This window comes from Anabrus simplex, chromosome 1 (genome assembly GCF_040414725.1).
Source record: "Anabrus simplex isolate iqAnaSimp1 chromosome 1, ASM4041472v1, whole genome shotgun sequence".
In the NCBI taxonomy this organism is placed as follows: domain Eukaryota; kingdom Metazoa; phylum Arthropoda; class Insecta; order Orthoptera; family Tettigoniidae; genus Anabrus; species Anabrus simplex.
Genome location: NC_090265.1, coordinates 892,509,813 through 892,534,522, shown reverse-complemented (window position 1 = coordinate 892,534,522; position 24,710 = coordinate 892,509,813). Strand labels below are relative to the sequence as shown.

At 38.5% G+C, this 24,710-nt stretch overlaps 1 protein-coding gene across 1 annotated transcript in view; it reads right to left on the bottom strand.

The window, feature by feature from the left end:
• Positions 1-24,710, bottom strand: part of LOC136857709 (glycogen debranching enzyme) — a 272,096-nt gene that overhangs the window by 93,898 nt on the left and 153,488 nt on the right. The window contains exons 14-15 of the mRNA XM_067136580.2: positions 16,485-16,687; positions 5,912-6,115 (exon numbers count right to left, since the gene is read on the bottom strand). Coding sequence (XP_066992681.2) covers positions 5,912-6,115; positions 16,485-16,687 — 407 coding nt within the window. The remainder of the gene's footprint in view (positions 1-5,911; positions 6,116-16,484; positions 16,688-24,710) is intronic.

Sequence of the window (24,710 nt, the reverse complement as noted above, 5' to 3'; positions counted from 1 at the left end):
GATTGAAAATAAGTGTAGAAAAGAGTAAAACTCTTGTTATGACTAGAAGGGAGAAAGAAGGGAAAGGTCAGATTAGACTTGCAGACAAACCCCTGGAAGTAGTGGAAACGTTCAAATACCTGGGAAGTGAATTAATGGAGAATGCTCGACTGGAAGCTGAGATTAATAAGAGGATTCAAGCTGGAAGTTGTTTCTATCACAGTGTAAGAAACATGTTATGCGACAAAAATGTGCCAATGGAAGCAAAGGATACTATGTACAAGATGTATTACGTACCCATAACAACTTACGGAGCAGAAACTTGGACAATGACAAAGAAGGATGAGAGTCGAATACAGGCAGCCAAAATGAAGTTCTTGAGGAGTATGATACAGAAGAGTAGAAGAGACAAAATAAGGAATGAGAAAATACGGGAATAAATTGAAGTGGAAAAAATTAATGATAGAATAGAGAAGAGCCGATTAAGATGGTTTGGGCACATAAAGCGAATGAGTGACGAAAGAATGCCAAAAAAGGTGATGGAAATGAAAATGCAGGGAAGGAGAGGCCGTGGACAACCACAATTGAGATGGAAGGATACAATCCAACGCAGTATTATAGAAAGAAACCTGGACTGGGACACAGTGTTGGAGGAGGAGTGGTGGAAAGACCGAAGAAAGTGGAGAGGAACCATATTTGCCCCTACCCGGCTACAGCTAGAAAAAGGGAAATAATGATGATGATGATGATGATGATGATGATGATGATGATGATGATGATGATGATGATGATGATGATGATGATGACGATGATGAGTCATTGCACCTATTTTCAAGTTCCGAGATATTAGACTGCAGACTTTCGGCACAATCCATCATTAAGACCAAGTCGTCAGCATAGGCCAAACTGCTTACTACATTTCCACCTAACTGAATCCCTCCCTGCCTTTTTATACCTTTCAGCAGATGATCCATGTAAACTATGAACAGCAAAGGTGAAAGATTACAGCCTTGTCTAACCCCTGTAAGTACCCTGAACCAACAACTCATTCTACGATCAATTCTCACTGCAGCCCAATTGTCAACATAAATGCCCTTGATTGATTTTAATATTCTACCTTTAATTCTATAGTCCCCCAGTATGGCGAACATCTTTTCCCTCAGTAACCTGTCATATGCTTTCTCTAGATCTACGAAATATAAATACAATTGTCTATTCCTCCCGTAGCATTTTTCAATTACCTGGCGCATACTGAAAATCTGATCCTGACAGCCCCTCTGTGGTATGAAACCACACTGATTTTCATTCAATTTCCTCTCAACCACTGATCGCACCATCCCTTCCAAGATACTAGTGAATAATTTGGTTGGTATACTAATCAATGATATACCTCGACAGTCATTGCAATCCTTTCTGTTCCCTTGCTTATAGATAGGTGTAATTACTGCTTTCTGAAGGTACCTTATCAACACTCCATGATAATCTTATCACTCTATGAAGCCATTTCATCCCTGCCTTCTCACTAATACTTCACCATTTCAGGTCTAATTTCATCTATTCCTGCTGCTTTATGACCATGGAGTTTATTTACCATCCTTTCCACTTCCTCAAGCATAATTTCACCAACATCATTTTCCTACTCCTCCTCATGAGCTTGGTTGTTCGCAACACCACAGGGAAGATTTCCTTTTAGCTGAGAAAATCTTCAAAATATTCCCTCCACCTCTCCAGTGATTCCCTGGGATCTACTATGAGTTCACCCGAATTACCCAAACCACTGATCATTTACGTTTTCCCTCCCTTCCTAAGATTCTTTATTACTGTCCATTACTTTATTACTGCTGCTTGACCTAGCCTTTCCAGGTTATTCCAAAATCTTCCACGACTTCTTTTTGGATTCAACAACTATTTCTTTCACTCTGTTTCTTTCATCTACATACAATTCCCTGTCTGCATCAGCCCTTGTTTGGAGCCATCTGTGATAAGCCTTCTTTTTACATTTACAAGCTGCTCTCACTTCATCATTCCACCAAGATGTTCTCTTTTTCCCATCTTTACACATGGTTGTTCCTAGGCATTCCCTTGCTGTTTCTACTACAGCATCCCTGTATGCCACCCATTCTCTTTCTATATCCTGAATCTACTTACTGTCTACTATTCAAAACTTCTCACTAATCATATCCATGTACTTCTGTCTAATTTCCTCGTCCTGGAGATTTTCTACCCTTATTTGTTTCCAGACAGATTTCACTTTCTCTATCATAAGCCTAGAGATACTTAGTTCACTACAGATGAGATAGTGATCTGTATCATCGAAAAATCTCCGGAAAACTTGTACATTCCGAACAGATTTCCTGAATTCAAAGTCTGTTAAGATATAGTCTATTATGGATCCGGTACCCCTAGCCTCCCATGTGTAGCGGTGAATAGCCTTATGCTTGAAGAATGTATTCGTAACGGCTAAACCCATACTAGCACAGAAGTCCAGCAAACGCTTCCCATTCCCATTAGCTTCCATATCTTCCCCACTTTTACCAATCACCCTTTCGTATCCTTCAGTTCTATTCCCAACTCTCGCATTGAAATTGCCCATTAGCACTATTCTATCCTTGCTGTTGACCCTGACCACGATGTCACTCAATGCTTCATAAAACTTGTCAACTTCATCCTCATCTGCACCCTCACATGGTGAATACACAGAGACAATTCTCTTCCTAATTCCTCCAACTGCCAAATCTACCCACATCATTCACTCATTTATGTGCCTAACAGAAACTATGTTGCGTGCAATGGTATTCCTGATAAACAGCCCTACCCCATACTCTGCCCTTCCCTTTCTAACACCCGTCAAGTACACTTTATAATCTCCTATCTCTTCCTCGTTATCCCCCCTTAACCAAATATCACTTACACCTAGCACATCCAGATGAATCCTCTTTGCTGACTCAGCCAGTTCTACTTTCTTTCTTTCTTTCTTTCTTTCTTTCTTTCTTTCTTTCTTTCTTTCTTTCTTTCTTCCATAAGCCCCATTAATATTGATAGCTCCCCAACAAATTCCAGTTCATTTGCCAAGTTGTTTCCAAGGAGTCCCTCGCCTGTCAAATGAGAGTGGAACTCTGTTACTCCCATAGGTCGTAGGCTTGCTTAAAATGTTCTGAGCTCGGTAAATTCATGAAGCAGGATGCTACCCTACTTACACATAGACCAAGCGAGGATCTCTCCTCTAACGGATTAGGGACCACCGGTAGATTGTACAGCCCTAGCCCCCTGAGCACAAGGAAGGCCATGACTCAGAATATGTCCGAGATGCCCACTCCCAATCCATAGCAACTGGTATCCTGACTCTCAGGACCACTTACTAGGCCACTCAGCCGTTGCCCATGGTTCACGAACTAAGACGTGACTACAGTAACCCACACCATGAACCATAAAGTCTGCAAATTGTTGAGGGTGGCTGTATGTGGAAGCAAACCACTTACTTCTGTGCTCTATGTCCCAACAATTTTGGGAAATATCACACTCAAAAAGTGTACAGAGCATCATGTGAATGTGTTAAGTAGTAAAACAATCCATTTCACTATTTATGTACTTTAGGTCTATGTGAACATAAAATATTGAGTGTATTACACATAACAATTAGTATTCTAATCTGTTTCCTCATATATTATCATAATGTTTAATTTTGTATGTTCGTTGTCTCCACTTTTTTAATAACGCATACCCTAGTACGTTTTGTTTGGTGTCTCAAAAAATCGTTAAAAGTGGTGATATAAAACTATTAATATTATATTATTATTTCTTAGGTACATTGGCAAGTAAAACAATCGTTATGATTGTATAGTTTTTATCATGTTTTAAACTTACTTTTCTCCAAAAAATACCTATATTTGCCCCAGTTACGAGATATTAAACGATCACTTTGTTAATGATCTCGCCTGCTATATTAATAGCAACAACCATGAATATTTCTCAACTAAAGTAAATTCGTTTCCTCATCCCGAGGTGGTGCAGCCCGTTTTAGATACACCTTCAGTGGAGGGAAATTTTGTGTACCATTTTTACCGCATATCAACCTTCCTGCCATTTGTAAATCTCTGTCAGTATGGTACCGAGAATCAAACTCAGATTGCCAAGATTGGCAGCTAATTGTGCTAACTACAAAACAGAGATATATGGCATGAATGAAGCATGCTTGCAATGAGCACGTCGGACACGAAACTATTCACCTATTTGTGCGACATCATCAGAGCTGCAGTAGGCCTACGCTATGGAGACGGACATTTCTTAAGTACAAAACACAGATGTACCGCATGACTTCAACGTGTGTTTTCATTGCGTGGGGCGTAGGGACAAAACTATTCACAAATTTGTGCGATGTCATCACAGCTGCAACAAGACTTGTACCCACTTCGAAACGGAATCATTGTTCTTCTCTGAGAAATTAGTTGGGGGGTCCTGTATGTGAGATTTATTTTTTCATTTTCTTTGTCTTAAAAAGTCCAGGGGGGGGGGGAGTCTAATACATGAGTAAATACGGTATTTCTTCCATTCTGCTGCCTGCAATAAAGTGGATAGCCATTCACATTCTTTTCAGTTTCTGGTACATACTCTTTAGGAAAATCTTTCTTACATCTTCTTTCATCCAAACGAAATTAGGACTGAGAAGGCCGAAAGGTCCATGTACCATGTGTCTCTTTCCTAAATTGTACAATGTGGCACTGGAAGGTGTCGTACTTCTGTAGGAACTGTCTTATCTCAAAGACATACTAATAAGTGTATATGAAGTAAATCTCGCCTCTGGAACTCAACTGTTATACGAAAGTTTGTAATTCACCAAAAATTTGATTCTGATTAATTAAATGTATGAGTTCCTTTCCAAATGTGAATGACAACAGGTCTATTCTTTGCACTTTCATAAAAGTAAAAGTCAGTAGTAATTTCAAGCCATGGTGAAAGTAATGGAACGGTCTGGCTTACCAAATTCTTTCACAATTGCCACAATTTTGCCAAATATTTTGGGGTCTGCCAATGAATATGGTCTTAACTGTCACTTTCTGCTAAAGCATCAGACCTTCATAGGTATCGACATGCAATATTGTTTGTTGATTGCGAATTAATTTCAGTCTTTCAATTCATCTTACGAATCCCTCCTATTGGCAGTGGAAATATGCCTGTTTCTCTACAAGGCCAAATTAAAATGTAAGTTTCGGGATCACAATGCATACTGTGAACATCAATTTCTTTCCAAAATCACTCAAGGTAACAAATATCGGGAAAGATGACATGGAAAAAACAAAACAAACAAAAAAAAGGTCAAATTTCTCCTAAATTACTTCAAGCTAGCAAATATAGTGAAAGCTACAGAAGAGACTGAAATTGTACTGAATAGGTTCTTCTTGACCAAGCGACTCGCTACAACACAGACTGGAAGAAGCTGAAGTACAGCTGACCAGGAAGATGTCTGATGACTGCATACTTGCTTGCCTCCTCTTCCATCTCTTGGTCCAGATGGTCTTGGAGTAGTGAGGAGCATCAAAGCCAATTAAATTCTTATCAAATTTACAAGTTTAGGCTTTAAGACATGCTACAAATCTACAGACCAAGAGCTATCATCAGAGTGCTTTACCAAGTCGATCCATTCAGTCATTCTCTCAAACTCAGTGTAACAAAATTCACCTTTATATATATGACAATGATATCACAGGTTGAAAATATCCAAGATATGAAGTTGGCTTCAGTAGACAATTGTAGATCACAAGAAGCTGATTCAAAATTTAGCAAAAGTGAAAAGCAGCAAAGTTTCATTGCTATGCAATAAAGGAAACCTTATTTACCATACTGTTCAAAATCACCCTCCTTGATAGAAATCTTGGTTACAGTACTTTATATGGTATGCCTACACCATTGTTATAATAGAAGCACGTTAATTCACCTTATAGCAACAACAGATCCAGGTGGAAATTTGATGAAGTTGATTTGTGTAATATTGGCATCTCCAGACTCGCTACGTTCCAGAATATCCGAGTCAAACAGCTGCAGATGTTCTCGAATTTCTACCTCGTAGTCCACTAGTCCATTAATGTATTGGTTATTCTTAACAAATCCACTGGGCTTCCCAAACCGAGATTCACCATGCCTAAAAATGAAAACACATGATCATCAGTAGAGACATTTTAAGATTACCGTATATACAATTATTTCATACATATCTCCCACATGCTACAGTGAAAATTATCACAAAAAGCTAAACACAAACATGGGAAGGAAAAAGAAGTGTATGGCAACACAATTTCGAAGGTACCATATTACTTGTACTGGAATAGTGATATACATTTTTTTGGTGAAATATAAACAATCAATGCCTTTGTTGGTGAGATGTAGCGCACAATGTCTTCTGGTATGGGCTAAAATAAATTTAATTTTATTGACCTGTCTCAGTCTCATCCTTGGACAATATGAAAATGACTGAGGTATGAGCAATGCTAGTAATTCCATACCTTATGCAGCCAGTCCCTGTTATGGGTGGTATGAAAATATCACTCATAGGGTCACGTGGTGCATGCATTTCAATGGGCTTGGCAGACTGATATGCAATAGCAACTTCTGGCCCAGTGAGGAAAGCAACAGGAAACTACCTCATTTCCCTAGTAAGCCTCTTCAGTGATGCCTAGGCCATCTATGACTGCTGTTGGCGGAGCTGTGGAGGATCAAACCAGCCTTTGGGCTGAATAACCAGCATACATAAACAATCATTGAGCTAAAGACTCTAATCAGACATCCAGATTTGGTAACGAAACTGATAAAAGAGTGTTCAAAACTATTTCAATGATATCCTCATTAGCTGACAAGAAGAATAGTACCCTTCAACATAGGTCTAGAAATGCTTGGTTTCTGACTTTTGACCTGTAAACCACAGTAATATGGGAAACAAACAGTACACATGGAGGTGTGAAAATAAGAGGTGGTCACGGTATTGTTTTCCATTTATAATCTCAATGCCTATGGGAAAATTATTATGATCCAGAAGTCTTAAGAACTGCAAGTGGTTTACGTCTATGCATGATAAAAAACATAGCGATGGCACAACAATACAGCAAACAGTCATACCATGTTGAATACTCCAGATCTTGTCAGATTACTGCAGTTAAGCAACACTGGGCATGGTCATTACTTGGATGGATGACTGCTTGTGAACTCCACGTGCCATTGGCTAAATTCTCTATTCACCAAGCAGAGTAGGTGTCATCTTAACAGCAGCTAGTTTTGGCTAGACGTACAGTTTTTTTTTTTGCTAGTAGTTTTACGTCGCACCGACACAGATAGGTCTTATGGAGGCGATGGGATAGGAAAAGCCTAGGAGTTGGAAGGAAGCGGCTGTGAACTTAATTAAGGTACAGCCCCAACATTTGTCTGGTGTGAAAATGGGAAACCACGGAAAACCACCTTCAGGGCTGCCAACAGTGGGATTCGAACCCACCATCTCCTGGATGCAAACTCACAGCCGCACGGCCAACTCACCCGGTAGACTTACAGCTTTAACATTCAGGAGGCAGAGGGGCTGGTCCCCACCAACAGCTGTCCTGAAATTGGTTCTCCATTCACCTACATTTAGGCGAATGTTGGGACAGTTCCTATTTTAGGCCACAGCCGGACCCAACTTACCTTCTCCACAAATGACATCACCGACACAAATCTCCCTGGTCTGAGAGATGGTGTTAGTCTCTACAAGGCTCGCCATACCCTGACCGAGTATGGAATGAGAAAAACCACCCCTCTCCCCTCCCCCAAACAATGATTCATCAAACTATATCATCCACATTATAGTTTGTTCATCCCACCATCCGTTTCCCACTGCATACAATACGAGTCAACACACTGTCAAACATACATATATGTTAATACATAATCCCAATGTCATAATAGTCAATAGTTCAGACACCGATATCACATCAGGTTAAAAACTGAGGCTACGAGTGCAGGACTACTCCCAAGGTAGTAAGAACGTGGGGCAATGCTCCTATATCAGGGTCGTATCGCAAACCATCTAACCTTTCGATGCACAAATAGGTCTTGCACAAACTTTTGAATTCCTGAAGTAACATCAAATCCCACCACAAATATCATTAGCCTCAACATACAAGATGCAACTAGGAATTCCCAGTTCAAACATGGTGCCATAAAAAGACAGTTCACATTCTACATTCCAAGTTATGGGAAAACAAAGAAGAACAAAGACATTTTCTAGTCATCAATTATAACATGTTTTTAGAAATATTTACTAGCTACAAGTTTTAACGAGAATTGACATAACGAAGTTCTTAACCTCTCTCACACATCCCTCCCCCTTGCCACTTCCTTTGTTTTTAAAGATTTAATGGAATTGTATGACTCTGTACTTTTAGAATTTCTACCTAAACCAAAAAGTGTAGCTGATGATGTTTAGTCAATCTAAACGAAACATGTACTACTTGTGAATTAATTTGCCCCATGGTTTCCCATTTTCAAACCAGGCTGTACCTTAATTACGGCCACGGCCACTTCCTTCCCCCTCCTAGCCCTTTCCTATCCCATCATCGCCATAAGACCTCTCTGGGTCGGTGCGATGTAAAGCAAATTCTAAAAAACAAAATTTTAAAATTGCCAAAGGCAAAATAAAAAGTATCCATTAGGTGGAAAAATGTCTTTGCTTGATTATTTAAAACTGCTTATTGGCCATGTCATTTATACATTTATTACGAAAACATGTCATCCTCTTTCACTTTAAATTTCCTTTTAGAGAACAGCAGTCAACGGGTATTACTAATCACCTCCAACACCACCTTTGAATGTCGACAAGAGAGCTTGCAAATGTACATGGTGAGAAAATGATACGGTTCGATGATCGATTGCATTTTGTGGCAAAGGTTTCAGTTTTCTTATTCAAACAGCATCACCTAATCTAACTTAACCGTACTATATGTATCATGAAAACATATTCCAAGCGCCAGCAGAGAAATAACATTCTCACTATAAATTTACATGGAAATAGTCTCTCCAAAATTTAATCAGACGTGAGTAAATATAAACTGAACTCTGAAATCAGTGACGCGCTCTGCCATATCTTGATGTGTATTGCATTCTTACTTAATTTCAGTGTAGAGTATTAAAATTAAGCGATCGTTTACTTAGCCTTTATTTCTAACGAGTTAACAACTGCTATAGACCACGTTATTTACGTATCTGTTGCAAGAACATGTTATCCTCTTTCATTTCTAATTATAACATTCTCGCTACAAATTTACATGGAAATAGTCTCTCCGAATGTCGAGTTTCAGCGAGAGAGCTTGCAAGCGCATATAGGAAGAAAACTATACTGAAGGCTGCATTTTGTGGCAAAAGCTTCAGTTTTCTTATTCAAACTGTGTCACCTAACCAAACTTAACCGCATATGTACCATGAAAACAACGCATCCAAGCATCAGTAGAAAAGTGGAAATTTAACCAGACACGAGAAAATAAAAACTAACCTCTGAAATCAATTATGCACTCTGCCATATCTTGAGGTGTATCCCATTCTTACTTAATTGCAATATTTAGCATTAAAAGTAAGCAATCGTTTACTTCAGCCTTTATTTTTAACGAGTTAACAACTGCTATCGGATGCGTTATTTATGTATTTATTACAAAAACATGTCCTCGTCTTCCATTTTCATTTTTCTTTATGGAACAGCAGTCTAAGGGTATTACTAATCGACTTCGAAATCGCCTTCAAATGTCGACAAGAGAGCTCACTAGTGGACATAGTGAGGGAACGATACCGAAGATGATAGATCGCATGTAATATAATGGCTGGGTGCATGAATATTGGTAACGGAAAAAAATCGTGCACGTTCAATCGCTTGTAATAATGGATGCGTCAGTGATTGGGCTCTCGCTGTAACTGAAGGATAATACAAAGTTGAATATAGGAATTTTGAAAGGACGGACAAAACTGACGTTATAACAGGCTTCTTGTTATATACCGTACTCTCTACAGCGGACTTCTACTGTACTCCAGATATGGTACTATATCCCAATCCGCTATATCCCCCAAAATCTTATCATTCCCAGCTACTTTTCTAGTTTTCAACTTTTGTATCTTATTGTAAATGTCTCTGTTACCATAGGTAAATTTCAATACTTCATTAGTATTAGTCACCTCCTCTATCTGGACATTATCCTTGTGGCACTACATGGGTCTCCTTGGTTGACACTCTACGCACAACTGCCTCAGTCTGATCTTCTCAACAGCTGAGTATCACTCTCCAGTGTGGTTCAACAGCTATACAAAACTTGTTGATACTTAATTGAATCAGGCAATGAGAACTGTGAGTGGTACAGTCAAATCAACTCCTACATTCCGGCTACCGGCACTGAGTCACTTTCCACCAGCAGAACTCAAACATAAACATGCCTTAGTTTGGGAGTATAAAAAGATAAATGCCAATGACCAGCTACCAATACACCAAGACATCACTGCTGCTGAAGCCAGCAGATTACGTTCGAGGAACCCACCCATCAGGACAGCGAGATATCTGGTGGGTAAATAATTTCAACCTCCTGCAAAAATGGAAGAAAGAATAGGTGGAAATAGAGGAAAAGGTTCTAGGACATTGCCAGGGCATTATAAACACCGCATTATAAACAACCACAACAAAATAAAGTGGTTTCCATCTGCCCCAGAAAAATTGGATCAAGACAAACCATGGCAGATGTGCTGATCTTCTCCTCAAGTGAGGACAAGTTCCCTCGCTAGAGTGCAGCTGTGGTGCTCCCAGGCAGACTATCCAGCATATCATGCATGAGTGTCCATCACATTCATATAAAGGCAATTTCAGTGACTTTATGGAAGCAGGTCCAACTGTGATAGACTTTATTAACAACTTAAAAATCAAATTGTAAATAATATAATATACTCTATCTAATTTTATAATTATTTGTGATACGTTCAGCCAAACACTAAAAAAAAAAAAAAAAAATCAATAAATCCTTAGCCGACTTCTTCACTAGATTCAATTTCCTAGTAACTTCCTAAAATTTCTCCTTATAACCACAACCATTTCTAACTATTTCTTTCCAGCTTATACGTCCTTCTTAGGCCGGTATTCATAGTCGCAATAAGTAATACTTACGTTCAAGTCGAACTTAAATCTCGACTTTTTTCAGATTCCGGCACAAATAAGTCCTACTTAATAGTGATATACTTCATAAAGTCTAACTTCATGAAGCTGGACTTATTGGAATTCATAGTCATTTAAGTGTTACTTATGTGATGAAATAAGTTGAACTTCGTCAAGTTAAGCAGACCCTTGACTTATTTCGCATCTTAACCTATAAAATGGATGAAGATTTTGAGGAAGTGTTAGAAGAAATTTGTGCTCCAAAGCGATACTTGCAAAATGTTGAATTTTACAGTGACGTGGAATTCAAAAAGAGGTTCCTGTGATGGCATTTCATATTCACCCATACCTCCCGCAATTGTCACCATCTCGCTATAATAAATTATAACCAAATTAGTGCTAGGTATAATAATACTTGAATTGAATTCTTCAGCAATACTTAACCAAGCATCTTCCTTTTGCTTAGTAGATACCGCGTTCGTCTTCTTATTCTCTACTAGTAAATGTACGCGTGCTTCGCTGCGGTATTTTACATTGTATATAGATTTCTACGTGAATTACTGTACACGCGGTGAGTGAGATTTTATTAAATAACATGTCTCTTAGCATTATCGAAGAAAGGCCACGGGAGGACCCCGTACGTTCTTTCCCGTGTAACGTACGAGTTGTGGAGTTGTGATGATAACGGCAGGCTCACTTGCCTACTGCCATTCACAAACGAGTTGGAAAGTTTCACTATAAAGGCAGGCCCCCTTGTCTACTGCCGGTCACAATCGATTTGGGGAGTTTTCGTTACAATGGCAGGCCCTTTTTCCTACTTCCGGACACATAACAGATGAGGAGCTTCCATTACAACGGCAGGCACCTTCCCTACTGCCAATCAATATTGAGTTATGCTGTTATCATTATAATGACAGGCCCCACTTTCTAATGCCAGTCAGCTTACTGTCAGACACACTGGAGTTGGTGAGTTTCAATTACAATACCAAGCCACTTTGCCTAATGCCAGTCACATTTTAATGGGTAAAATTGTTTATAATGGCGGGCACCCTTGTCTACTGCCAGACACAATCGGGTAGGGGAGTTTTGAACAAAATTGCATGTTCCCTTGCCTTCTGCTAGTCAAACTGAGAAGGGAATTATTCATTAAAATGGTAGGCCCTTCTTACTAATGCCAGTTATACAAGAGTTGGAGAAGGACCCCATTATTATTTTTTTTTTTACAAATTGCTTTACGTCGCACTGACACAGATAGGTCTTACGGCGACGATGGGATAGGAAAGGGCTAGGAGTGGGAAGGAAGCGACCGTGGCCTTAATTGAAGTACAGCCCCAGCATTTGTCTGGTGTGAAAATGGGAAACCACGGAAAACCATCTTCAGGGCTGCCGAGAGTGGGGTTCGAGCCCACTATCTCCCGAATACTGGATACTGGCCGCACTTAAGAGACTGAAGCTGTCGAGCTCGGTGGATCCCATTCTTACTGTCAGTCAAAGTAGATGTGGGGAGAATTTATAACAACAGGAGACGCCCTCCTGCTGACAGTCACTATCAATTTGTAAAGTATTAATAATAATGACACACACTTTCTAGATCGCTCCAAACCGACTTGCTTTTATATATAAATGACAGATAAACATGGGCACGTTTGTAAGTGCAGACCTTCATTTCTAGATATACTGCTCCTAAACGGTCCATCATATCGACAGACGGTTTAAACTGTCAGACGCCACTTTTATCGTTCTACATGTTTGATCCTCAAACATTTTCTCGTATCTCCCATATTTATGGGTTCAATTGAGCTAGAAAATTTCAACGGGGTGAAATTTGGATACGTTTTAACACTTTATATTATTTTTCGCATACTTACGTGGAAGCTAGAATCATGGAATTTGGCTCGCATGTGGCCAGCATTGGCCGTGTCAGTTTGTGTGCCAAATTCGATGACTCTCTCTTTCCTATAAGTGTGTCAAACTATGAAATATACCTATAAAAATCACAAAATGTACGTACAATCGAGAAATACAGCCACATCTAACGTATAAGGGAGAGAGATACGACAAAAAATCGGGAGTAAAAAGTGAAAAATTAAAAATTCTTGGAATTTTACTTCGTTTACAGGCTAAAACCTATAACTTCGCCAAATTTCAATTTTCTAGCTCGTCTGGCAGATTGTGCCGCCAGCTTGATTTGGGGGGAAGGGGGATAAAAATGAGGAATTTTCTGAAAGTTTTTTAAGCCCACTAAACCTATAGGTTATTGCTTTGGGTAAGTATATATGAGTGCGTTTTTATGCTGAGCCCAAAATTTGAAGCCCTCAGGGAATTTTGAGAATTTTCGATTTTTCTAGTAAGTTGTAAGTTTCTGAGATGCCTGGAACTGCCTGTTTAATTCACGTCTGTTTTCATTTTTGTATCTTTATAGATATATATATATATATTTATAGACCGACTTGCTTATATTAGACTGATATATGATTTGAGAATGTTTCAATAAAATATCCTTGAAAGCCTCCTTTTCAACGGAAGTAAAATGGTTGCGACTGCTTTTCATATCCATTTAAGAAAAAGTAACTACAATTTTAGTCGCAGAGGAACAGGTAAAAGACAAATAAATAAACAAATAAACTCGGAATAAGGAGCGCAGCGTGGATCTAGTTGGCCGTGTGTGAAGGATGACTCGCATATTCAATTGTTGTGATGATGGCTGTACTATTTCTCATACTATAAAGTTCTACTTAATTGTGCAGAGCGTCTGCATAATAAGTAACGCTTTATCAAGTCCAGCTTAATAAAGTAGAACTTGACCAAGCACTATGAATACGAGAAACGTTTAAGTCGACTTCACGAATAAGTACAGCTTTGTTAAGTCGTTCTTATTAGAGAAATAAGTAGCTGACTATGAATACCGGCCTTAGTCTCTTTACTTCTCTGTTATAATATATCATGGTTTTCCGTGGTTTCCCATTTTCACACCAGGCAAATGCTGGGGCTGTACCTTAATTAAGGCCACGGCCGCTTCCTTCCAACTCCTAGGCCTTTCCTATCCCATCGTCGCCATAAGACCTATCTGTGTCGGTGCGACGTAAAGCCCCTAGCAAAAAAAAAAAGTTATAATATAGCGGGTCTTTACCATTCCTTACCACCTTTAAAGATGCATACCTGTTTTCACATTCCTCAACAAAAATTACTTTAAACCCATCCCACAGTCTGTTTTAATTTTTATTTACCATTTTCCACTGACCATACGTACTTTTTTTAAACTCCCTTATGTCCATCTTATTAGCCATATGATACTGCCTAATAGTCCTACTTTATATCACATTTATTTTTAACTATGACAAAAACAGCTTTGTAATCGCTACTACCAATATATTATTTCAGTTTCTCTATAGAGCTTATCTGGTTTTTCTAACACCATGTTCAGAATACTCTTCCCTCTAGTTAGTTCCATCACTTTCTGATTCAGCTGCCCTTCCCAGATTAACTTCTTTCTATTTGTCATTCGCATTACCTTCCCCATTGACATTTGGTAAATTGAGATCACCCGGTACAATCATGTTCCTTTCCATGTCGTTTCCCACATACCTGGATTATCTTATCAAAAATTCAGAATCAGCATCTGTGCCACTCTTTCCAGGTCTGTACACTCCAAAAAACATAAATTTGCCTATTATATTTAGAGATGAGCCTTACCCTAGAATTTCATGTTTGTTATCCTTAACTTTTTCATAGCTTACTAGTTCCTCTTAATCCAGCAGTCAGCTTAGCAGTCCTACAGTACCATTAACCTTCAATAAGGCCACATAAAAGGCTTGTTTTCTTTTGAAGGGATATCAACATCTCTTTGGAATTATTAATTTAATCCTATTATACAGTAATTCTTTTTATTATTCAAACAATGTATAAGTTCATTAATGTTAGCAAACAATTTTCTCAGAACTTGTACATGTTTCTATGACAATGACACATTTTTTTGACTTCAAACAGTTTGAATTCCATAACCTTAGTGTTTTATGTAAACTTCATGCATTTGTAGCCAAGAGTGCACAAATAAGGACCAAAAAATTTCTTACTATACATAATTCATCACATGTTAAACTTGTTAAGTACTGAAAGGTGGAAGAAATACTATTCTGTTTATAGGAATAAACTAATTTGTTATTCAAAGTCAACATAGAACCAAATATGAAATTCATTAATTGAAAGCAGCAACTACGAGGGGTTCATCTCCCTATTCCCAGATGCTTCCTTGGGCTCCTTTACAATTTTGTCCATAACAAAGAGAAACAAGAAAAGTTGATAGCACACTGCCCTGTCTTAGTTCAGTTTCATTTTTAAACCATTCTGAGTTTCCAAATTGAGTCTGTACACTTCTGACACAGTTTGTATACAGTGCTTGCACTATTTCTACAGTTTGTGTTCCCAATCTCTTTTTTGACCATGATTTCCTACACCTTCTCCCTGTGAATGTCATAACCAGATCTTTTCCATATTCCCAACTCTTTTCCATTAATTGCCTCATACTGATGAAGGGGAAAGACAAGGGAAGGGCATTGTGAAAATTGGTGGTCAAAGCTTTGAAATTGTTGACAGTTTCAAATACCTAGGGAGTGAATTAAAGCAGAATACAAGGCTGGACATGGAGATTAGCAAGAGGGTGCAACAGGGCAATTCATACCTTGTCTGGAGTAAGGAAGTACCAAGGAAGTTTAAGTACAAAATGTATTATGCACGTGTATCGACCTCTGCGGCTGAGATCTGGACAATCACAAGTAGGGAGGAGAGTAGAATGCAATCCAGCAAAATTATATACTTAAGAAGTATGATAGGAAAGACAGATTGAGAAATGAAGATGTGAGAAAGGTGATCAGAATGGAAAACCTAACTGAGAGAACTGAGAGGAGTAAACTAAGATGGTTTGGACATGTAAAGAGGATGGAGGAGGAAAGAATACCAAAACAGATGATGGAGGTGGAGATGAAGTTGGAGGAAAGAGAGCAAGAGGGAGACCTAGAACAAGGTGGATTGATTCAATAAAGAGGAGTGTAAGAAGAAGAAACCTGGACTGGGACAAGATGATGGAAGAGGCATGGTGGAAGGAGAGGGGAAGGTGGAGAAGTGCCATAAATGGAAGGAGCTTGATAAAAGGAAAGGAGGAAGATGATGGTGATGATTATTCAAGAATACAATATGTGGACCTAAATATAAAATGGGGATTCAATGTTGAGCAATATGTCCTAACCATATGTTTTATGTTAATATGGGCAACATCTAGTATGATTTTCAACACATTACCAACTTGAATGATTACTACTTCAAGGGCTTTTAATATCTGGTTTTATGGTCTCAACTTTCGTTATGCATATACCTGGCTCCACGATGCAACAGGCTACACTCGAGTATCACTTCGTCAATGGTCCCCTCCACGCGTAAGGGTTTTATTGTACGGTTCTGCCAGTTCATGTCAGGGTGAGAGAATGCTGTGTGAGCTACCAGTATTACAGACTGATGGGTCTCTGGAGAATGGCGGGTTACAGCAACAATGTCATGATCCATTTGGTCCACAAACACCTGGTAAGAGAAAAAAAATTATTTTATACATTCTGAAGTACCAGATATCAAATACTTCTGTTTCCCACATAGTATATATAGATGATTTAAACTAACTTTGACCTTTTGACTTGGCTGCTTTTATGGACATATTCCTGTTGTGTGTAAGGAATTTTTCTTCTAAAAATACATATGTTTCAAGTAATGAAAATTATATCAAATATTATGTTCCCAGAAGGAATCCAAAATTTAGGCATTTATACAGGTAGGTACATACTTCCCCTAGAGCACTGTCATTGCATTATCCAAGAAAGGAGGGTTGAAGTAGTGTCTCAACGGAGCATTAGCTGCCAGCATCTTGGAAAGGTGTAGCAATCTAACTGTTGAGCCCACTGCCATACTGGGGTGAAACGCTGGTAATTTCATGAATGGAAAGGCCTAAAGAGCTTGAATATTTTTAATATAATTATGTTTCATTATTTTGTTTTTATGTTGTGTAAAAAGTATTTCTGTATTTTGTGATTTATACTTTTCATGTTTGAAGAATATACCTGTCAATTTAATTTTAAACAAATTAAGTATTATTTTCAATGGAATACACGATAAAAATTGGAAACTAATGAAAATGTTAGTGACAATCTTCTGTAATGTTTTGTTTTCATGTAACTAGCAATGGAAAAAGAACAAGAAAAAAGTAAGTGGGCTGAATTACAATTACTTGGAAATACCGGTATTTTACTCAACTGGAATTTTTTTGTTAACAAGCAATCAGTGAAATTACATTTACTTCACAGAATGCCAGATTTAAGGAAATCATTTACTTTTTTGCATGGGGCTGGAATGATAGAAAAGTTGGCAAATGAAAAAGATATTACTTAATTTGTTTTAACGTAGAGACATTTAGCAGCTATCACTAAGTGAGACTAAACATGATATTGTGGTACTTTAAAAATTATTTTTTCCCACAATTTTAACAAAAATGTGTTTTGGAGATGGGGTAATCCAAAAATTTGTGTAGCGAATTAGTGTCAGGTAACAAAATGTGTGATGTGATGTTACCTAGAACTGCACAGGCCATGGATCTGTATGTCGTGGCCATCCATCAATAATTCACATCATAGCCTGTACGGTTGCTAGGTATCATCACGTCACACTTTCTGCTGAAAGATGTATTTATGATCATTTGACTTACCCAAGGAGAAATTTTATAACATTTTAAAAAAAATTTAATTTTACAATTTGCTTTACGTCTCACCGACATATATGTCTTATGGCGACGATGGGATAGGAAACCATGCAAAACCATCTTCAGAGTTGTCGACAGTGAGGTTCGAACTCACTATCTCCCGGATGCAAGCTCACAACTGTGCGGCCCTAACTCCACGGCCAACTAGCTCGGTAACATTCTTTTTTCTTTTTTGTGACTTGTAGCATTTCAAATAATTTGCCATTTACTTTACTAAATAACCTATTCTTAAAATTCTCATAACTAAGCCTCGACCTTTTGGAGGAGAAACTACATCTTTGCACTTCCTGAAAAGATGCTGTATAGGGACCCTGAAAGAATACCTATGTTCAATTTTAAAAACAACCTCAGTAGTGATGGATATTGAAGTCATTGGAAGTACTGGAGAGGTAAGAAAGTACCTCATCAAGTACTATGAAGTTACTTGCTCTACTGCAGTAGAAGTGAAAATGTTATCTTCTTCATCACTTAATTTTTTCCTGTTTCTGCTTCCATGTGGTATATATTTTGATTACTGTAATGTAATGATTACAATTTTATTTCAAGTTAATTACAAGTAAAAATTACATTCTGTATAAAGCACAAGTAAAAATTACTAGAAAAAATGCTGTATTTGTTATATGTAATTTAATTACTTGTACTCAATTACTCCCCAACTGCAATATTTCTCTTAATAATAATCATCATCATTATATAACTATAAACAAGGCCAAGAACATATCACTTGATCACACTTCATCATCACAATCTGCCCCAACACTTTCAACAAAGGTTAAATGTAAGGACTCAATGTAGATGTACAACTGACATTTGTTACATCAGGAATTGGTTTTTCTCTGGTTTATGCCAGTCATAGTTGTGTAATAATCATGCTTTGTATTTCACTCTGCAATGCAAGTTGTTCTCCCTTTGCTGCGTATTCTCATCTTTATTTCTCATTGTGATGGTACATATATGACACCCCTGTATTATATTTATTATCAAACATATTCTGTGTTAAATTATTCAGTTGATATGTTAAAGTGTAGAAGCTGGGAAGTGTGCATAGTAGATTATATATTTGTACAGTATTTGGGAAATTTAGAGCTATTTACAGAAGACGAACATAACCTGAAAACTTGTATGAGTCACTTCTGCAACTACAGAGTCAAGCCAGGATGATTCCATCAGCATAGTAGCTACGGACCAAAGTACTATTTTAAGGTGTGTCTTTACAGGGCGACTTTGCTGGAGGGTTAGCAAGGGATATTTTGTTCTTGAGATTGGACAGTTTTATCCACACAGTGTACGCCATGACAACTTGAAGCAGGAAGTTGAAGGTCTATATAAAGCTTATGTTTGGCGTGAATCAGTATCTATTATCAATCCAATTTTTGTTTGTTGTACAGTGTTCATGGGCTTACTCAAGGTCCAGTGTCTATTGGCTACTGTATGTTGGCTTGTATAGGTTTTTGAATTGTTACAGTTTACAGCCTGGTTTCAAGGTACATAAGAATATTGTGAAAGATACGTGTGCTTTTTGAAAAGTGCACAGTTTTATTAAAACTGTGTTAAAATTAGTGAGCGGCTAAAAAGGTACAGTACAACAAAGGTAAATGTGAATCAGGTTTCTATGTGTCTGAGAAACAATTCTTGAAAATTGTGTACATTGTGCAAAGTACTGAAGTGTGTTGCTGTTATTGTTCACCGCTGCTTATACAATTACTACAGATGATAGCAGATCGCAGTGCCTGATTAGTGATTACCCATGTTTTTATTTCAGCTTGTGTTTATGTTGATACGTCGAGGGGAAATTTTCCAGTCTTTTGTTTGGTTATTTTAAAGATTGTGTGTATTTCCATATAATGTTATTGAGAAATAGGTGTGTGAAGTTTTCTAATGATTCTAAACAATGCCTGTGCAAAAAACCATGACATGTCATGGTCTTGTAATGAAGGTGAAAAAATTCTTCTTCAATTTTCACTGTAAAACATGCATCTATCCCCATGCATTTAACATCCTTAAAAAAAATACTCCAATGTAAAACAAATTCATTTTACTACAAGGGCCTAATGTTATAAATTTAGCAATTTCCATCCTTTACATTGAAGATCACACTAAAATACACCAACTGATGTAAAAAACCAAAAATAAATTTTTTTGCACTTATAGTGGTTTTGGTCTGGCATGGCGATATGTCTATTACAAGGGTTCGATAAAGCGGATCTCTGCAGATTATGCCAGGTTAGAATAGACACATTTCAAAAAAAATGAGGGTAACATGTTTTGTAACGTCTGGTATGTGTACGTTAATTTGGTAGATGGGGTTCCAACGGTCCTACAGCATACCTTGAGACCTTAGCTACTCAGGGTATGTCAAATCGAAGCTATACTCCATCTGTAGGCGTAGCCAGGCATTCAATTGTCAGGTGACCTCTCAAAACAAAGTGAATAGCGGTACTTCCATGTGTCGTTGTGAGGTACACAGACTACTGCATTCATCTGAGCATGTTGTATGTAAACCAGCACATCCCATGAGACATCTTAACGAGGTTCAAGTTGCAAGGGCCGTCACTTTGATCCAGGAAGGATGGACTTTTCGTCGTGTTGCTGTGGATCTCAATGTCTCTCCATCAGTTATTCAACACCTGTGGAATCGCTACAATGAAACAACCCAGTTCACAAGGAGGGTTGGACAAGGTCGTGGATGCATGACAACTCCATAGGATGACTGATATCTGACAATCTGTGCATTGTGTCATCGTTCAGCAACTGCCAGAGAACTGCAACAAGACTTCAGCAGGGTCACTGGAGTCTAGGTGTCTGATCAAACAGTAAGGAACAGGTTAAGAGAAGTGTCCTTATGACCCAGATGTCCTGTTTGAGTGCCCCGTTTAACGCAGCAACATCGCGCAGCTCGCCTTCTGTTTGCCCGTACCCACGTCAACTGGAAACTTCGCCAATGAAGAACTGTGTTGTTCACAGACGTGTCCAGATTGCCCTGACACAGCGTGATGGACGTCAACGTGTATGGAGATGCCGTGATGAGCTGTACATGCCAAATTATGTCCAGGAAAATGACCGATTCAGACCATCTGTGATGGTGTTGGGTGGCATCAGTATTGATGGCTGTACAGATCTTGTCGTCATCCGTGGTAATCTTACCACTGCGCGGTACATCGAGCAGATACTGCTACAGCATGTGCTGGTTGCTGCATACGTTGTTTGCCCTGAATTTGTACTCATGCATGACAATGCCAGGGCTCATGAAGCGCTCATCACTAGACCTGTCTTGCGAGAACTGGGTATCCAAGAGATGGACTGGACAGCAGTGAGTCCCGACCTTAATCCCATCGAGCATGTGTGGGATAGGCTTGACAGAAGTGTTCGTGGGCATCCTGTTCCACCACAGACTCTCCAAGACCTCGAACAGGCTCTCATTGAAGAATGGGAACTGATACCGCAACATGACCTCTGTCGACTTATACAGAGCATGCCACGTAGTTGCCAAGCTGTGATAAATGCTCGTGGAGGACATACACCATACTGAAGCTCTCCACCCTCGAGGACTGTTATCAGTTTGTTTTTGCTCCTATTTGGGCATTTCTGTTTGTGTTCTGAAAATGAACATGAATCCATCGATGTTCTTTTGTATACTTCCAACGGTAGAGAATAAAGGTTTAGTTGGTAATATACCAGGGTGTGAGGTATTGTTTTGTGGAGCATGGCATACGTTCAAAAACATTTTCCCCTAATTTTTTTGAACTGTGTAGCTAGTTTATTTAGGTCATTGTCACAGTTTTATTTGAAGTAAATTACCTTAATGCGATTTCCTCCCATTTAATCCTTTTCAGGGGGCTAGTTAAGACCCATAGTGGATGTACCAGTACACAATTTCATATACATGCCCTGAGAGAGAAAATATAATTTATCATGCTCTACCTAAATTTGAGGGATCCATTTTGGTGAACTCTGGCACCCAAATTATTATTATTATTATTATTATTATTATTATTATTATTATTATTATTATTATTATTATTATTATTATCATCATCATCATCATCATCACACCTGGGCAACTTGAGATGGTTGATGATGATTTTATTTATTTATTTATTTATTTATTTATTTATTTATTTATTTATTTATTTATTTATTTATTTATTTATTTATTTATTTATTAACCCCTTAACTGTGGAATAGTTTCATAACATCAACCAGCCAGTGGGTAATTATTCAGCGCAACACACACTTTTGGAATGGGTACAGTAGCGTGCGGCAGATGTAAATACAAAAAACAAAAACAAACCCCATTGCACTACAGCCCTTGAAGGGCCTTGGCCTACCAAGCAACCGCTGTTCAGCCCGAAGGCCTGCAGATTACGAGGTCTCGTGTGGTCAGCACGAAAAATCCTCTCGGCCGTTATTCTTGGCTTTCGAGACCCGGGCCGCTATCTCACCGTCAGATAGTTCTTTAATTCTAATCACGTAGGCTGAGTGGACCTTGAACCAGCCTTCAGGTCCAGGTAAAAATCCCTGACCTGGCTGGGAATCGAACCCGGGGCCTCCGGGTAAGAGGCAGGCACGCTACCCCTACACCACGGGGCGGCGTAGATGTAAATACTCAACAGAAAAATATATTTTACTTGATTTATTTAAATTATGAGTGATATAGTAGAAATTCAATAGCATTATGTTATTACCTTTTTTCTTGTAAACCCGTAAATATATACATATATACACAGTGTGTTCATACAAAAGTGAATTTAAAAAGTGTTCCTTTCATTATTATGATTTTTCAACTTTTCAGATATGCATCAACAGGCTCTACATACTTTCTGGTTCATAGGTTATTCAGAAATTGCGCATAGTGTGGTAAATACAGAAACAAGGGCAAGCACAAAGGGCCACGTCACATTCCTCACAGTAGTAGACAGTTTCCCGTCGCCTCTGGTTTGACAGGCACACAACACGTTTTCTTGAGCGATTCCTACATCCGGTCGGCAGATTCTCAGATAATTCAACGTCTTTCCTAACCAAGCCATTATCACATCACACGGAACAGTTTACCATCATATACAGACCAATTTACAAAAAGTTATCAGAACATGTACAATGGAGTTCACAGAAGAAGAACAACAACAACGACAACAATAACTTGCAAATTTAGTTATTTCAATGTACATATACACAAATAAATTATTTACGAAGAATTTGGCACGGACCGTACGAGGCAACACGAGACAGCTGTTGGACTGCCGCCTAGGCGCGAACTACCCGACTGGCGTGAGGCCGGATAAAAATGAATAGGACAGCAATAATCACATCTAATATGAATGGAATTTCTTTCAAATTACGATAGTAGATGGCAGAAGTGATTAAGAATAGTCAGACACCTATAGGAAGCTAACCCTATGTAAGAACACATTTAGAAGTACAGGAACGCCTAAAGGCGTCAAACCCAATACTTGTGCAACAGCTGTTGACGCCTTTAGGCATCAAACCCAGTTAAGGGGTTAAGTTTAAGCAGAATCAGTTTATAAATGGTGACCAAAGTAGTTGCAGTTAGCGTACACCATCGTGGAAAGAGGATATACAGAGAACAACTTTATGTTGTCACTAACACCAAAAATTTGACTAGTGACTGGCGTCTTTTAACTGTTCCAGTAGTACTAATTTACAAGAAAAAGAGTCTGAAGATAAACTCAAATCTATTACCAAATAACAAACTCCTCTCATTTCCTCTCCATATTGGCAAGAAGTGAAATATCACTTCTAAATGGTCCTTCAGAATGTCTACTAGATGCAAATATTCATATACATTGAATAAATGTTCAGGTACAGGCTGAAGTAAATATTTTAATGTCACATTTGGCCAGCATGTTGGGTTATGTTGAAATTGAAATGAATCATGCAATACTTGATGAGTGGATGTCCTTGCAAACTTCGTTCTACAAAAGGCTGACATAGCTCTTGGAATTTTGAAGGGTGATTTGGTTGGATCTTTCCTGGCTGTCATGCATATTATCAGATCCTACTGCTCTAAGCATAAATATGAAGTGACACAAATCATAGTTAGGAAAATTTCCCACTTGCTATCTAACAACCAAGTACTTGGCCTTGCTCTATTGGAATCACCAGTCGGTATTATAGAATATGGCTTGAATGTACACCAGTTGGAAGATATGTGGTTTATTACACTTACTGTAACCTCTTGGCTACAATTGTCTATGCAGTATATTAAAAAACAAAGCAAGGAGAAAAGGCAGCTAACATCACCCCTGATAGTCACCAGGTAGTGAGGGACCATTATCCCAAGATAAATACAAATTCCTCAGGCATACATAAAAATGGATTATATCTTCTTTCTTTTTTTGCAACACCAACATAAAAGAAGAACCCTTCAGTTTCAACCAACAGAAGAAAACAAAAAGCAGAGTTGCCAACTACTCCATCTCAAAATATGGGCTGCCTACCATCACAAGAGATACAAATACCATCATCATCATCATCATCATCATCATCATCATCCTTCCAAGTATTGGGCCATGTGTCCCGTCACGGACTTGCATTTTTCCTTTTGCAAGACTTGAAATCAATCCAATGTCCTTCCAACGGGTTGCTAGCCTGAAGGAAGTAAGACAATTGGTGGGGCTGCCACGTCTCACCTAATGGACTAGCTGAGATTACATTTCCTCCGTAACTGATGTAACGGTTATACCGCCGTGACTCGGTCGACAGAGCCTCGTCTGTGGGAACAGGTTTGTTCATCCCGGGCAGGTAAGGTCGGCATTTAGGTAGGAGAGGTTATGTCAT